The sequence below is a fragment of the Coffea arabica genome, chromosome 8c (assembly GCF_036785885.1).
Source record: "Coffea arabica cultivar ET-39 chromosome 8c, Coffea Arabica ET-39 HiFi, whole genome shotgun sequence".
Taxonomy (NCBI): Eukaryota; Viridiplantae; Streptophyta; class Magnoliopsida; order Gentianales; family Rubiaceae; genus Coffea; species Coffea arabica.
This window is the reverse complement of record NC_092325.1, coordinates 17,560,985-17,578,666: the sequence shown is the minus strand read 5'-3', so window position 1 is coordinate 17,578,666 and position 17,682 is coordinate 17,560,985. Positions and strand designations below refer to the sequence as shown.

The window sequence follows — 17,682 nt, the reverse complement described above, 5'->3', positions numbered from 1 at the left end:
TAGGCCACAAAGTCTTCCAGAAGTAATTCAAGAACTTTACATCTTTATCACTAACAACGGTCTTAGGCATGCCATGCAGACGGACAATTTCTTTGAAGAACAAATTAGCAATGTGAGATGCATCGCCCGTTTTGTGACAAGGGATAAAATGTGTCATCTTAGAGAATCTATCAACTACGACAAAGATGGAATCATTACCCCTTAGGGATCTAGGGAGTCCATGGACAAGTCTATCCAAGGATAGTGAGGAATAGGCAACGGGGTATACAGGCCGTATGGATTTGTTTTGGACTTCGCCATATGACAAGTGACACATCTACCTACCATGCGTTCAACATCCCTATGCATGTGAGGCTAGTAAAAGTGCTCTTGTAACATGGTTAGAATCTTAACAATGCCAAAGTGTCCCATGAGACCACCACTATGTGTCTCTCGGATCAAAAGATCACGAATGGAAGAGTTAGGGACACACAATTTATCCACATACAACAGAAATCCATTGTGGAAGAAGTACTTTCCATGTGGACTCTTCAGACAAGATGCATAGACTTCCCCAAAGTCATGGTCATGGGCATATATCTCTTTGAGCATTTCAAATCCTAACAACTTAGCATCAAGCACAGCAAGCAAGGAATGTCTATGTGATAAAGCATCAGCTACTACATTCGTTTTGCCAGTTTTATACTTAATAACATAAGAGAAGGTGTCGATGAAACTTACCCATTTGGCATGGCGCTTGCTCAGCTTAGGTTGGCCTTTGAGAAATTTCAAGGATTCGTGATCAGTGTGTATCACGAACTCCCTTGGGCGTAGGTAGTGTTGCCAAGTCTCCAATGCTCGTACAAGTGCGTAGAGCTCCTTATCATACGTGGGGTAGTTCAGGGCAGCACCTCCTAGTTTCTCACTAAAGAATGCACAAGGCCTCTTGTCTTGCATGAGAACGGCCCCAATACCTACACCAGAGGCATCACATTCAATTTCAAAGGTCTTGTGAAAATTTGGTAATGCCAAAACAGGTGCATGTGTGAGTTTGTCTTTGAGGGTGCGGAATGCTTAATCTTGGGCGTCTTCTCAATAGAATTTGCCATTCTTCTTGGTCACGACAGTCAATGGGGCAGCAATGGTGCTGAAGTCTTTGACAAATCGTCGGTAGAATCCTGCCAATCCATGGAAGCTGCACACCTCATGGACGGATGTTGGAGGTGGCCATTGCTTAATGGCCTCAATCTTGGACTCGTCCACCTTGATTCCTTGTGAGTTCACTACATATCCTAAGAACACAAGCTCGTTAGTACAAAAGGTGCACTTCTTAAGGTTAGCGTATAAACGCGCCTGCCGAAGTGTCTGAAGAACTAATCTCACATGGTCCATGTGCTCTTGTTCACTGCGACTATATATTAGAATATCATCAAAGTAAACAATGACAAATTTTCCAATGCAATGCCTCAAAACATGGTTCATTAGTCGCATGAATGTACTAGGGGTGTTAGTCAACCCAAAAGGCATGACTAGCCACTCATAGAGACCATGTTTGGTTTTGAAGGCCGTTTTCCATTCATCGCCTTCTTTCATCCTAATTTGATGATAGCCACTCCTTAGGTCAATTTTAGTGAATATAATAACACCATCGAGTTCATCAAGCATGTCATCTAATCTAGGAATGGGGTGTCGATATTTAACGGTAATGGCGTTAACGACCCTACAATCAGTGCACATGTGCCAAGTACCATCCTTTTTGGGGACAAGTATCACCGGCATAACACAAGGACTTAGGCTTTCCTTTACCCAACCCTTACCTAATAGGCCATCAACTTGCCATTGAAGCTCCTTTGTCTCCTCAGGGCCTATGCGGTAAGCAGGTTTGTTGGGTAGTGGTGCTCCAGAAATCAGGTCTGTGAGAACCCGTACTTTTCCCATTTTCTAGGGTTTTATTTATTTAATGGTTTGTTTTCTGCATTTTCTTTAGTAGGAAAATTTTCTAGATATTTTTAATGAGTAGATATAGTTTTTAGAAGATTTTTCTAGTATTGGATAGTTTTTGAAAAATTAAGGATATATAACGGACGTGGGACCCACTAGTGCGAAAAGTTCGAAAAAATTCGGCCAACTAGGTTGAGTTTCGGATAATGGTTGAAATTTATCGGGTGTTAAGAGATAAGTAGAGGAGGTGAAGTGATTGATGTGAGAGGGAGAAAGAAGGATAGACTTGCATTTATGGAGTGACAAGTGTCACATGGCCATTGGTTGTCTTTGTTGACAACTATTCACTTTTTGACTTGTCTTACCAAGTGATTAAATATCTCAAAAAAATCACCAAAATTCACTCTTTTCTTCTCCCTCTTGGTCGGCACTCTTGAGCAAAGGAAGGAAGAGATCTCTTCAAAATTTTAGCTACCATCTAGTGCAAATCATCCAAACCAATTGCTTAAATTTGTTTCTGTGACAGCCCCACTTTCCCCTAAGGCGAACCAAAGAGGTTAGCGGACTGCCTGCCCAGCTCTCGCCAGGACTAACGGTGCATTATAAAGCGATCTATCACGTTCTGAAACTTATAATGCGCGCAAACAAGGCAAAAGGGCTAAATAACCCAAAATAAAAGAAATGAAATCCAGAGTCGGCCATGAATAGTAACCGACCCGTCCGAAACCCAACCAAACATCGAAATACATATACAACATAACATTTACCATTTACAAGCCACAATGGCATTTAAAAGTGATACAAAAGTCACTACATATGTGGGTTGCCAAAACAAAAGTGAAAACGGCCCTAATGATACATTTAGGGTCCCATTTTATATACAATACAAAAGAAGCATTCATCTAGTTCCTTCGGCAACCATTTAACAAAATTCATTCCAAAAGGGTCATATTCCTATAAGGAAAACAAAAGAAACGGGGTGAGCTATATGCCCAGTGAGAATACAACCACCATAGCAGCTAAGATCACATAAGCATAACCGTTCAGTTCAAGTATGCAAATAAGAAGTAAATCAAATCAGTGAAAGGATACGGACGGCTCTCAAGAGCCCATTTCCTCGCTTATATTCTTGATCCAACCTCATTGACCCTCCGTCAATGTAAAAAAAATAACCAACCGTAGACAACCCTTTACTTCCATTCCTTCCACCCAACATTCCCCAACCGGGCCCGCACTCCATTCAGTCATTTTGGTAATACTCGAGTATACCGGAACCAAGAGTCTCATTACTACAAGGTTCCTCAGTACAGTCCCCGTGGCATGACAATTTTCACGACCAAGCCCTCGCCGGCTCGATCCAATTGACTACCAAACGGGGTTGAGCTCAGTAATACAGTAAGGCCGTTGGACATTCGTCCAAACGACACCAAAGCAGTTTCCATGAAATGGAATTCACCATCCAATATATCAAGTTCAGTAATGCAGTAAAACGGTAGCCAATCAGTGATACTATCAAAAGGGGTGAGGGCGGTCAAGTACACCCTCACCTTAATCAATTCCAATATCCAAGTAAGCCTTCAAGGCATCACATATACATTTAGCAAAGCCACATAGTAACAATTAAGTGAGTAGTATACTCACCAAGTGAGAAAATGATGTTTCATGCACCGTCGTTAAACGAACGTCGTGCACCACCGTTTCCTCCTAGAACAAGCAAGCAAATACAATGAGACTCGATAACGAGTCATAAAACAATACTGAACACAACCCCAATAGGGTCTCATATGCATAAATAAGCATGATAGCAAACCAGAAATTAAGAAAGAGCTTTAATGTAGGCCTTGATAAGAAAACCGGTTTTGACGTCATAATGCGGTAATGGCACAACTCTCACTACAATTATCGGTTAGGGGTGTAAGACCCACCGTTTCGAAGCCAAGAAACAGGGCTACAACAATGTAGAAGACCACTCAATCCAGTTCCTAACACAACTAGGTCAAATATGCAAAATACTATACCAGAATCACCAAAACAGGTTTGCAAAACGTAAAAAACTGTAATCGGCATATCTCAGTCCATACAAGTCCAAATGCCGAAATTCCAAAGGTATATGTTAGCTAAGACATCCAGATACAATTCATCAGAAGACACCAACTTCAAAATCCAAACCAATTCCAGTCAAAATAGCCAAATACAAACTCAGTTTTCGCATTCTGGCCAAAGCAGAACAGCTACAGTAATTTCGTCATAACTCACTCTACACTAACCCAAATGCCCTGAAATTTTACAGGCACCTTAACTACATCAATACCTACAACTTTCATGTTTTGAGAAAAGTCCAATTCGGCTTCTAACCCTATGATCCAAAACCGGACAGAATTGGGATTTTATGAACCCTAACTTTCCATTTTTTCATCCAAATCCAAAATTGGTTGCATTTATCCACAATTCACACCTACTAGAGTCATTATAGTCCATTGCCAATCATCAAAGATGGCTACAACATCCATTTCATATTAAACCAGAAAATTCATCATAAAATTAAAACTTCACCAAATCAAGCCAAACCAAGAAATAAATCATATAATCCATCACTTTAGCCACTTCTAAGCCAAACATAAGCATCATTAGATGTAGTAGGGTGTTCAAGCATCACTTACCAAGAAATCAAGAGAGGGGAAGATGTTGGCCACCTTAGACCTTCAAACAAACTTCACTAATAACTTACTAGCACTAGAAGAAAGGTTTATATGGAGTAGAATCTAATCTAGGCTTTTGTTTGTAGGAGATTAAGGCAAATGGAAGCTTGAAAGTTGGTGGAATTCCTTTCTTCTTTGCTCAAGGAGAACCGGCCACAAGGAGAGAAAAATGGTGAATTTTGTGCAATTTTTTTGATATTTAATCCTTTGGTCAAAAAAGTCAAGAAAGTGAATAGTGTTTCTTAAAGTCCAACCAATCATATTGTGACACTTGTCACACTCATTAATGCATTCTTATCTTTCTTTTTCCCCCTCACATCAATCATTTCACCCACTCTACTTATCTCCTAACACCCGATAAATTTTACACAGTATCCGAAACTTAACCTTATTGGCCGAATTTTTCCGAACTTTTCGCACTAGTGGGTCCCACGTCCATTATGTATTCTTAATTTTCTAAAAATTCACCAATACTAGAAAAATCATCTAAAAACTATAACTGCTCATAAAATTCACCAGGAAATTATTTCTAAGCCAGAAAATGCAGAAAACATGCAATTAAGGGGAAATAAACCCTAGGAAAAATATTAGGGTTTTACGGGTTCTCACAGTTTCTACTCCATAAAATCCCTCCATTTGGTGCTAGTAAGTGATTTTGTGGAAGTGTTTAAGGAAGCTAAGGTGTCCAACAACTCTTCCTCTCTTGTTTACTAGGTGAGTGGTGTTTGAACTTTCTCCTACACTTAATGAAGCTTAATTTGTGCCTAGTGGGGCAGTTACAGTTGGTATCAGAGCCACTTCGCGTGGTCTCTGCGCGGAGTGAGACTGGGCCAAGTGGCGTTGTGGTCCTAATTTCATGAATATGTCAAAGTGCTCGTTTGAGCATAAGTTATGAACCGGGCATGTGATAAGTGTACGAATCATTATCATGGGACTCGAGGAAGCTAGGTATGTATGTCGGGTAGGAATCTTTAATAAGGATGGTTTACTCTTGGGACCGGCCGGCTCGAGTTGTGAATTATCTTAGATGGGATTCTTGCGCCCGGATACGAAAGATATGAGGGCCTAGGTTAGAAAGGATTTGGTGAACTAGAAAGGCCATTCCTCGGTGGATCGTTTATGTTTGTACTTGACTTAACTGGCTGTATATATGTGTGTGGCTTAATTTTGACCGGCTTGTATATATATGTTTTGATCTTGTTTGGAATGTATAAATGTGTGTTATTATAAAAGTTTTGAGTGTTACTCACATGCATCGTGCTTATTTTGGTTTAGTATTATTGCCTAGACCAAGTAAAACTCATGGAAGGTAAGAATTTAATGAACCTGGCCAGTGAAGGGGTACAGATCTGTTAGCTAAGTATGATGCTCAATTTACTCAGGAGAAGGAAGTATTAAAATTTTTGTATCCCGGAGTAGCCAATGATAAGGAATTTCGAGAACGAAATTCTTTTAAGGGGGAGAGAGTGTGAGAACCCGTACTTTTCCCATTTTCTAGGGTTTTATTTATTTAATGGTTTGTTTTCTGCATTTTCTTTAGTAGGAAAATTTTCTAGATATTTTTAATGAGTAGATATAGTTTTTAGAAGATTTTTCTAGTATTGGATAGTTTTTGAAAAATTAAGGATATATAACGGACGTGGGACCCACTAGTACGAAAAGTTCGAAAAAATTCGGCCAATTAGGTTGAGTTTCGGATACTGGTTGAAATTTATCGAGTGTTAAGAGATAAGTAGAGGAGGTGAAGTGATTGATGTGAGAGGGAAAAAGAAGGATAGACTTGCATTTATGGAGTGACAAGTGTCACATGGCCATTGGTTGTCTTTGTTGACAACTATTCACTTTTTGACTTGTCTCACCAAGTGATTAAATATCTCAAAAAAATCACCAAAATTCACTCTTTTCTTCTCCCTCTTGGTCGGCACTCTTGAGCAAAGGAAGGAAGAGAACTCTTCAAAATTTTAGCTACCATCTAGTGCAAATCATCCAAACCAATTGCTTAAATTTGTTTCTACTCCATAAAATCCCTCCATTTGGTGCTAGTAAGTGATTTTGTGGAAGTGTTTAAGGAAGCTAAGGTGTCCAACAACTCTTTGTTGACCTTGGTCGATCAATCCTTGGTTTTGATGATTAACAAACCAAAATGTAGATTTGGGCTAATGTTTTGATGTGAGCAATTTGTTAGAACAGATTCTTGTGGCACAAAAGAAGAAGTAAAAACAGGTCACTCATGTCGGACGTCCGAAAGGAAGCTATCGGACGTCCGAAAGGATGAAGAACATCAAGAAGGAAACTCTGTCGGACGCTCGTGAGGAAGCATCGGACGTCCGGAAGGATCGGACGCACGCCTCGGACGCACATCGATCGCATCGGACGTCCGAGAAATTTCGCAAAGATTTGATGACTCTCTGACGACGTTCGGACACAGGGTTCGGACGTCCGACAGGTGGTTTGGACGCAGGGTTCGGACGTCCGACAGGTGGTTCGGACGTCCGACAGCCCAACGGCTAGTTTTGACAGCATTTAATATTTGACCGTTGGAGAGCCTTTTGGAGCCATTTCTCACCTTCTATAAAAACCCCAAAGCACAAGAAGACAAGGGACTTTTGCCAACACAAAATACAAGTTTACAAGTGAGATTTTTGAGTACAAAGATTCTTTGTTGGTTGTATAAGGGGTTGGGAAAGTTGGGTTGTGAGGTTGCTCAAGTGAAGGTTACTCTCTAGGAGGAGTAAAATCTTGGTGAAGGTGAACCTATCACTTGAAGTGGTAAAACCTTGGTGAAGGTTGCCTCATTTGTATAAAATAGTTCTTAATTGGGTGAGTGATCTTTCAAGTGTAGGTTGTTGAGGGTTAACTAGAATAGTTGTAAAACTCCTTGGCTCAACCAAAGTGTGTTTGGGGTGAGGAAGGAGTGAGCCTTCACTTGTACATCTTAGTTAGCATCGCCATCTATTGAAGAGGCTATTGGATTGATATTTGGTTTACATTTCTTATCTTTTCTCTTTAATTAAGTTTTTTTATTGTGCTTAAATTTGATATATCTTTGTGCATCATTGTGAAATTGTTTGTACTCTTTGGGTTGCACCAGGCCTAACAATTGGTATCAGAGCTTGGTCTCTTTTGATCAAGCTTAACCGCTTAGAGTAAAGATCATGGCAACCATAAAAGTTTCTTTTTTAGAAGGGCAATCTATTGATAGACCACCTATGTTTAATGGTTCTCATTTTAGCATCTGGAAACAAAGAATAATGATTTTCTTATAATCCGTTTATATTGAATTATGGTATGTGGTAGAAGATGGTCCTTATGAAGCTAGAATAGTTGACTCTACCACCAATTTGAGTAGATTAAAGACTAGACAAGAATTGAATGAAAAAGACATGAGATACCTTTCTTTGAATGCCAAGGCCATGTGTATATTGTACAATGCATTAGATGTAAATGAATCTAGTAGGATTAAAGGTTGTAAATCAGCTAAAGATATTTGGGATAAATTGTGTGTATTTCATGAAGGTAACCAAGATATTGAAGAACAAAAGAAATCTTTGATTGTTTCTCAATATGAATTTTTCAAAATGCATCCCTCTTGAAAATGTTGATAAGATGTGTAGTAGATTTTGTGACATTATTGAAGATCTTAAATTGCTTGGAAAAGAATATTCTTTGGGTGAGAAAAATAGAAAGATTTTGAATGCCTTGCCAAAAGAATGGGAAAACAAAATAAATGCTATAGAAGAGGCAAAGGATTTAAATTCTATGTCCATTGAATCTCTTGTGAATTCCCTAACCTCTTATGAATTAAAGCTGAAATTCAAAGTGCAAGAGGAAGAAAATGCAAGAATGTATAAAAGAGGCATAGCTTTTAAAGCATCTCAAGTGGGGGATAACCCATCCTTCATGGGTAATGAAAACATGGAAGTGGACAATGATATAACTCCTCACATCAAAAGTTTCAAGAAGATCTTCAACAAGAGAAGTTCAAGAGGAGATTGCAAAATTACATGGGATGAATGCAATTCAAAAAGAGAAAAAGAAGAGTTGGCACAAATGGCACTAATGGCCTTTGGAGAAGATGAGGTAAATTCTTATCACTCTTCTTGTGATGAAGATAATGAAGATGATGATGTGAAAATTCTTATGATTAAAATGCATAAAAGTTTGAGAAAATCTTATGCTAAAAATAAAGATTTGAAAACAAAAATAAATGATTTGTTGGAAGAAAACTCCAAACTTTTTCAAGAAAACAAATGTTTGAGAATGGAAAATGATGATTTAAAAAATCAAAAAAGTGTTTTTGATTGCAAAAATAATTTGAAAAGGAAGTTGGAAGAGAAAACAAAGTTTTATGAAAAAATGTTGGAGGAACAAAATGTGTTAAAGAAAAGAATTAATGACTTGAACGAGTTTCTCCAAAATGAAAAACAAAAGTTCTCTCAAACAAAAGAAAGCAAATCTTTTCAAGGCACAAATAAGTTTGCTATGATAAGAAGTAAGAAAATTAGTTGCATTAAATCCACCTATGTGCAAAATACTTCTATCATGTGTCACTTTTGTTGCAAATTTGGACATATGCAAAATGATTGCTATGTAAAGAAAAATATGAGAAAAGGCATGAAATCCATGTGGATTGCTAGATCAAGTCGTATTAACTCCCAAGGACCCTATAAAGAAAGGGTACCAAATGAAATTTCTCATATTTAGGTACATCATGAAGATTTGATCCAAGAAGTGCTAAATGGTTGTAAGTACATTTGAAAATTTTGATATTCAATATGGTCTTGATTTGAAAAATAAAGGGGGAGTTTGTTTTTTTTTTATTGATGCCAAAAGGGGGAGTAGGATTTATTGAAATTTCTCTGTATGTTGGCACTTTCTAAGGGGGAGCTTTATTTGAATTTATTTGAGAAAAGAAATCTTCATTTTGTTTGTCATCATCAAAAAGGGGGAGATTGTTGACCTTGGTCGATCAATCCTTGGTTTTGATGATTAACAAACCAAAATGTAGATTTGGGCTAATGTTTTGATGTGAGCAATTTGTTAGAATAGATTCTTGTGGCACAAAAGAAGAAGCAAAAACAGGGCACTCATGTCGGACGTCCGAAAGGAAGCTATCGGACGTCCGAAAGGATGAAGAACATCAAGAAGGAAACTCTGTCGGACGCTCGTGAGGAAGCATCGGACGTCCGGAAGGATCGGACGCACGCCTCGGACGCACATCGATCGCATCGGACGTCCGAGAAATTTCGCAAAGATTTGATGACTCTCTGACAACGTTCGGACGCAGGGTTCGGACGTCCGACAGGTGGTTTGGACGCCCGACAGGTGGTTTGGACGCAGGGTTCGGACGTCCGACAGGTGGTTCGGACGTCCGACAGGTGGTTCGGACGTTCGACAGGCCAACAGCTAGTTTTGACAGCATTTAATATTTGACCGTTGGAGAGCCTTTTGGAGCCATTTCTCACCTTCTATAAAAACTCCAAAGAACAAGAAGACAAGGGACTTTTGCCAACACAAAATACAAGCTTACAAGTGAGATTTTTTAGTACAAAGATTCTTTGTTGGTTGTATAAGGGGTTGGGAAAGTTGGGTTGTGAGGTTGCTCAAGTGAAGGTTACTCTCTAGGAGGAGTAAAATCTTGGTGAAGGTGAACCTATCACTTGAAGTGGTAAAACCTTGGTGAAGGTTGCCTCATTTGTATAAAATAGTTCTTAATTGGGTGAGTGATCTTTCAAGTGTAGGTTGTTGAGGGTTAACTAGAATAGTTGTAAAACTCCTTGGCTCAACCAAAGTGTGTTTGGGGTGAGGAAGGAGTGAGCCTTCACTAGTACATCTTGGTTAGCATCGCCGTCTATTGAAGAGGCTATTGGATTGATATTTGGTTTGCATTTCTTATCTTTTCTCTTTAATTAAGTTTTCTTTATTGTGCTTAAATTTGATATATCTTTGTGCATCATTGTGAAATTGTTTGTACTCTTTGGGTTGCACCAGGCCTAACACTCTTCCTCTCTTGTTTACTAGGTGAGTGGTGTTTGAACTTTCTCCTACACTTAATGAAGCTTAATTTGTGCCTAGTGGGGCTGTTACAGTTGGTATCAGAGCCACTTCGCGTGGTCTCTGCGCGGAGTGAGACTGGGCCAAATGGCGTTGTGGTCCTAATTTCATGAATATGTCTAAGTGCTCGTTTGAGCATAAGTTATGAACCGGGCATGTGATAAGTGTACGAATCATTATCATGGGACTCGAGGAAGCTAGGTATGTATGTCGGGTAGGAATCTTTAATAAGGATGGTTTACTCTTGGGACCGGCCGGCTCGAGTTGTGAACTATCTTAGATGGGATTCTTGCGCCCGGATACGAAAGATATTAGGGCCTAGGTTAGAAAGGATTTGGTGAACTAGAAAGGCCATTCCTCGGTGGATCGTTTATGTTTGTACTTGACTTAACTGGCTATATATATGTGTGTGGCTTAATTTTGACCGGCTTGTATATATATGTTTTGATCTTGTTTGGAATGTATAAATGTGTGTTATTATAAAAGTTTTGAGTGTTACTCACATGCATCGTGCTTATTTTGGTTTAGTATTATTGCCTAGACCAAGTAAAACTCATGGAAGGTAAGAATTTAATGAACCTGGCCAATGAAGGGGTACAGATCTGTTAGCTAAGTATGATGCTCAATTTAATCAGGAGAAGGAAGTATTAAAATTTTTGTATCCCGGAGTAACCAATGATAAGGAATTTCGAGGACGAAATTCTTTTAAGGGGGAGAGAGTGTGAGAACCCGTACTTTTCCCATTTTCTAGGGTTTTATTTATTTAATGGTTTGTTTTCTGCATTTTCTTTAGTAGGAAAATTTTCTAGATATTTTTAATGAGTAGATATAGTTTTTAGAAGATTTTTCTAGTATTGGATAGTTTTTGAAAAATTAAGGATATATAACGGACGTGGGACCCACTAGTGCGAAAAGTTCGAAAAAATTCGGGCAACTAGGTTGAGTTTCGGATACTAGTTGAAATTTATCGGGTGTTAAGAGATAAGTAGAGGAGGTGAAGTGATTGATGTGAGAGGGAGAAAGAAGGATAGACTTGCATTTATGGAGTGACAAGTGTCACATGGCCATTGGTTGTCTTTGTTGACAACTATTCACTTTTTGACTTGTCTTACCAAGTGATTAAATATCTCAAAAAAATCACCAAAATTCACTCTTTTCTTCTCCCTCTTGGTCGGCACTCTTGAGCAAAGGATGGAAGAGAACTCTTCAAAATTTTAGCTACCATCTAGTGCAAATCATCCAAACCAATTGCTTAAATTTGTTTCTACTCCATAAAATCCCTCCATTTGGTGCTAGTAAGTGATTTTGTGGAAGTGTTTAAGGAAGCTAAGGTGTCCAACAACTCTTTCTCTCTTGTTTACTAGGTGAGTGGTGTTTGAACTTTCTCCTACACTTAATGAAGCTTAATTTGTGCCTAGTGGGGCTGTTACAAGGTCAATTTGGTGCTCAATCCCTCGAATGGGTGGTAAGCCATCAGGGACCTCGTCAGGGAAAACATCCTTGAATTCCTGCAAAAGAGCAACCATACTCGCAGGCAAGGCCTTGTCGAGCTCAGCAACATTCAAGAGCACATGCTTGCAAATCATGAGAAGTACAGGTTGATCAGAATTCACAACTTTTCTAACGTCCTTAGCCTTAATGATCATGTTTTACTTCCTAGTGGCAGGTGTAGTAGGTGAATTGTCATGCGTAACACTAGGTGTGCTCACTTGACCCTTGGTCGATTGCTCACTTGTAGAAGTGGAGCTTTTGCCAGGGTTGGCCACCTTTTGTTGCCTCCTTTAATGGTCCTATTCACACTCTCTTTGCAACTTAAGTTGGTCCTAATACACTTGTGCAGGTGTGAGTGGTGTGAGGATCTTACGTTTGCCATCGTGTAAAAAAGTGTACTTATTCGCCCTTCCGTCGAATGTGACGTGTTTGTTAAATTGCCAGGGTCTCCCTAAGATGACATGTGTAGCATGCATAGGCACGACGTCACAAACAACTTCATCAGTGTAAGTACCAATGGAAAAGGGAACGCGTATCTATTTGAAAACACGTACCTCTCCATCCTCACTTTGCCATTGGAGGCGATAAAGGTGTGGATGTCTAGTAGTTGGGAGCCCTAAACTCTCAACCATGAGCAAGCTTGCCACATTCGTGCAACTCCCACCGTCGATGATGAGGCTACACACTTTGTCACCTACTTTACAACGGGTGTAAAACAAGTTCTCTCTTTGTAGTTGCTCGTCCTCCTTAACTCGGGTAGTTAGCACTTGTCGTGCTACTAAGTAACCAACTTCCAGGAGAGCAATCTTCCTCAGCGGAGTCTTCCTCCAGACAGTCATCTTTGATCACTTCCGGTATCTCCTCACAATCATCGTCATCGAACACGATCTCGCCATTGTGAGTGATTAGCATGACCCTTTGGTTGGGACACTGAGACTAAATATGTCCAAACCCTTGGCATTTAAAACACTTGATGTCCCTACTCCTAGTCTTAGGAGTCTCATGTGGTACCTTAGAAATGGACCTGGATGCATCGACAGCCTTGTTAGGGGCAAAATTGGAATTACAGTTAGAGGTATTACCTTGAATTCGGCTAGAAGAAGTTGGTGTGGCCGAATTTCTAGCTTCGTGGGTCGATTTCCGTGGTTGGTTGCCCCTCCATGAAGTTGAGTTGGAAGATTGGAAGGTACGGGCTCCTCGCCTCAATTTCTTTCCCCTCTCGGCCTTGATAGCGAGTTCAAGCAGGTCATGCATGTCCAAATAGTGTTGGACCTCCAAGGCTTCTTAAAGGTCAGGGTTGAGACCTCGAAGAAACCTGGCTATGGTTGCTTCACTATCTTCTTGAAGGTTTGCCCTCATCATGGCCATCTCGATCTCCTTGTAGTAGTCTTCCACACTCATGTTACCTTGAGTGAGGGCTTGAAGTTTGGCATGGAGATCTCGATTGTAGTAGCTTGGAACGAATCTCTTACGCATCAATGCCTTGAGTTCTTGCCAAGTTCGGACTCGTAGTTCTCCCATTCTCCTTTTATGGGTCCTCACTTGGTCCCACCAAACTAGGGCGTAGTCTGTGAACTCAGCAGTGGCAACTTTAACCTTTTGTTCCTCACTATAGTCATAACAGTCGAAGACCATCTCGATACGGCCTTCCCATTCCAAGTAAGTTTTAGGGTCGCTTTTGCCTTTGAACGCGGGAACTTGAATTTTAAGTTCCTTGAGTTCGTTCTTAGACCTGTCCCTTCTAGGCTTCTCGGGTCGTCCTCATCCGCACTAGCGGAGTAGTCCTCGCTATTTGCCTCTTTGGTGCCATGGTTACTGTGACGACCCCACTTCTCCCAAGGGCGAACCCAAGGGTATCGGCGGGCCGCCTGCCTAGCTCGCGCCAGGACTCAAAACATAAAGTTCGAAAGAGCACCAAAAACAATATATACAACCCCAAAAGAGTTATAATTACATTCTCCAAAAGTATCGAGTCAAACCACCAAAACAAAAACAAACATCCTAACTGTTCAACTATTACAAGCCAATTAACTATACTAGTATACGAGCCAAAAGTCCCCGCGTCGGCCCCTGCTAAGGAAAACAAAAGGAATGGGGTAAGCTATATGCTTAGTAAGTAAACAGGGGCGAAAGCATAAATTTCACGTAACAGTTACACAATAAGAGTAAAGCAAAAGCAGAAAAGTAACATCACATAATAAGGATACAGGTGGCTCCAAAGCCAACTCATGTGCCATGCGTGATCTCCTGCCGACACTCCGTCGACTGCAAATAATAGTCCGTAGAACTTCACTTGTACACCCACCGACACCTTATCACCCTCACTGGCCAGTCACCTCACAAACTTGCCCGGGCGAACGAAATCACAAACTTGAGCTTGAGTCACAAGCTCGGGTCACAAACTTGGTCACCTTCTCGGTGAACCGGATTCACAAAATTGGTTCATAAAATGAACCTACAAACTTGGTGACCTCAGACTAAGTTGGACTGCCTTCGACCAAGCCCTAACCGGCTCGAATAGTCCAACCAGGTCAAGAGTTCGCCCTAAACTCACAAACTTCACAAAATTATTCAAAATCACAAACTTTGCAAACTTCACAAACTTTATTCGAAAGTCGCCCCGAGCCACAAGCTCAAGGGTTTTGGTTCCAAAAGGTTCATATACATATGCCAAGTACAATTATACATTCAAATTAGGGTTTAGGTCGAGTGCGATAAAGTACACCCTCGCCTAAGTGCCCTTTTCACATATCTCAAACACATAGCAAAGAAAACACACCAAACTGGCCTGAATACTTACACAAAGTACAAAAGTAGTACAAACGTGAAAATCACTTCGTGCGTGTTCGCTAGTAGGGCCCACCAGCTCCGCCTAGCTCACCACGATCTGAAATAGAAGATTGCATCACATGATGTCATAAACGGCCACTAACGTGCCCAAAACAAATAAAACAGCAACATCGGCACACGCAAGTACGGAAAGGGCACACGCACGCGTGCGGAAACGGCAAACGGCAGATTTGATACTCATTTCTAGTTCACCCATAAGTTGAGCTACGAATATCGGATTAAGGAGGATGAGATGCAAAATCGAAGCTTAAAGGATGAACAACAACTGTTATGAAGACATCCAGAACTGAAACTGGAGGCTTTAGTCCCAAATGAACCAAACACAATCACTTACGAAATCTGGCCCATGCACAAATGGTCAGTTTTGAGCGCAAACTGTTTTCTATGCTACACATGGTCAAAAGAGCTGAAAATTGGCAGTTAGATAGTTCATTCCAAATGGAACAACTTTCATGAAGGTCGGCAATCCAAATTCGGAACGGAAATTGGTCATCAGGACCAAAACAGATTTCTGGTCATTTTCACGGGCAGGCCTTGTTTGCTCGGCTATATCTCAGGTTTTATAAATCCGATTCATGAAATTCCAAGGGCGTTAGAAAGCTCTGATATAGGGCTATAAGTTTGGTGTTTTGGTCGGAAGCCCAAACAGCTTGTAACTCAGTCAAATGTGAAGCCAAAGTTCCAGCCATAAACTTTCCAAAAACGTACCAGAATCACAAACCGTATTTGACCTCAATATGCGGTAATGGCACCAAATTCACTACGATTATCGGATGGGGGTGTAAGACCCACCGTTTCGAAGCTAAGAAACAGGGGTACAACAATGTAGAAGGCCACTCAGTCCAAATCCTAGCACAACTAGGTCAAATATGCAAAATACGAAACCAGAATTACCAAAACAGGTTTGCAAAACACAGAAAACTGTAATCGGTATATCTCAGTCCATACAAGTCCAAATGCCGAAATTCCAAAGGCATATGTTAGCTAAGACATCCAGCTACATTTCATCAGAAGACACCAACTTCAAAATCCAAACCAATTCCAATCAAAATGGCCAATTACCAGTACAGTTTTCGCATTCTGTCCAAAGCAGAACAGCTACAGTAATTTCGTCATATCTCATTCTACACTAAACCAAATGACCTGAAATTTTACAGGCACCTCAAACACATCAATACCTACAACTTTCATGTTTTGAGCAAAGTCAAATTCGGCCTCTATCTATGACCTAAAATTTCAGACAGAATGTTCAACCAAGAACCCTAATTTTCCAGAAATTCTTCCAAATTCAAAATTGATTGCAATTTCCTATCAAATGCACCTACTAGAGCCAAAACCCCTTATTACCAACCATAAAAAACAACCACACCATCAAGATCATATGAAACCAGAAAATTCCAAAAATAAAAATAAAAACTCAACCAATCATTCCAAACCATGAAATAAACCACAATTTCTAACACAATAGCCACCATTAGGCATAAATTCAACATCATTAGATATAGGAGGGTGTTCATACACCACTTACCAAGTAAACAAGAGAGAGGAAGTTGTAGAACACCTTAGCTCTCCACAAAAACTTCACCAAAGCACTCACTAGCACCAAGTGGTAGGATTTTATGGAGTAGAAACTAATTTAGGTGAATGGTTTTGGAAGATTGAGCTAAATGGAAGCTAAAATTGTTGAAGAGTTTCTTCTTCTTTGTCCAAGTGAGAGCCGGCCATGGAGTAGGAGGAAATGGTGATTTTTTAGCAATTTTTTCAAGATATTTACTCAATTTGGTCAAAAGTCAAAAGTGTGAATAGTTGCCACAAAGTCTAACCAATGGTTGTGTGACACTTGTCACTCCATTAATGCAATCTTATCACTTCTTTTTCTCTCTCACATCAATCATTTCACACACTCTACTTATCTCTTAACACCCGATAAATTTTACACAGTATCCGGAATTTAACCTAATTGGCCGAATTTTTCCGAACTTTTCGCACTAGTGGGTCCCACGTCCGATATACGTTCTTAATTTCTCAAAAACTAACTAATACTAGAAAAATCATCTAAAAACTATATTTACTCATAAAAATTATCTGGGGAATTTTCTAATAAAGAAAATGTAGAAAAAAAACGGGTTTTCAATCTTAACCGGAACTTAGGGTTTAAATCTTAATTTCTACTTAGGGTTTTCGAAATACTCCCAAAACCAAACGTTACCGCCAAATTAATGAATATATCAACGTAGTACGAACTGGGGCCTCACAGTTACTCCGGTTGTGAGATCTTGAATGCGAGCCTCGTGTGAGACTCTTGGATAGCTCGTCAAACCTAGTGTGCAACTCCTCCATTTGTTGCTCACTAATTCACCTGAGCTCATTCTTCATGGCGGTGAACATCAAGGAGTAGTCTGTGGTTGATTGTTGTTGCTCCATGTCTCTCTCTTTATGCCCTGCAAAAGGTTAGTAACAAGAAAATAATGCAAATATATCCTCACTTCACTCCCTTAATGTATCCCTCTCTCTCGTGTTTTATCACTCAAAACACTCTTTAAAGATCCTTACCCAATACCTTTACCTGTTGGTTTAGGTAGGTGAGAAATGCCGCTCAAGTCCAAAAAATTGTCACCAACTTTTTCCACAAGAGTAACCAAGAATGTAAGACACAAATGGAATGCAA

At 40.0% G+C, this 17,682-nt stretch overlaps 1 protein-coding gene across 1 annotated transcript; it reads right to left on the bottom strand.

Annotated features, from left to right (window-relative positions):
* Positions 1–354: 354 nt before the first annotated feature.
* On the bottom strand, positions 355–13,799 carry LOC140013404 (uncharacterized). Its single transcript, XM_072062677.1, has 3 exons — positions 13,571–13,799; positions 1,086–1,271; positions 355–755 (listed from the first exon to the last, which is right to left on the bottom strand). The coding sequence occupies exons 1-3, from the start codon at positions 13,797–13,799 to the stop codon at positions 355–357; spliced, it is 816 nt and encodes a 271-aa protein (XP_071918778.1).
* Between the last annotated feature and the right edge of the window lie 3,883 nt (positions 13,800–17,682).

Coding starts and splice junctions, on each gene's coding strand:
- LOC140013404 (XM_072062677.1), bottom strand. CDS start 13,799: ATGGTCTTCGACTGTTATGACTATAGTGAGGAACAAAAGGTTAAAGTT. Junction 1,272..13,570: donor ACTTCAAGCCCTCACTCAAG/GTAACATGAGTG, acceptor TTGTGTTCTTAG/GATATGTAGTGAACTCACAA. Junction 756..1,085: donor TGTCGTGACCAAGAAGAATG/GCAAATTCTATT, acceptor AATTTCTCAAAG/GCCAACCTAAGCTGAGCAAG.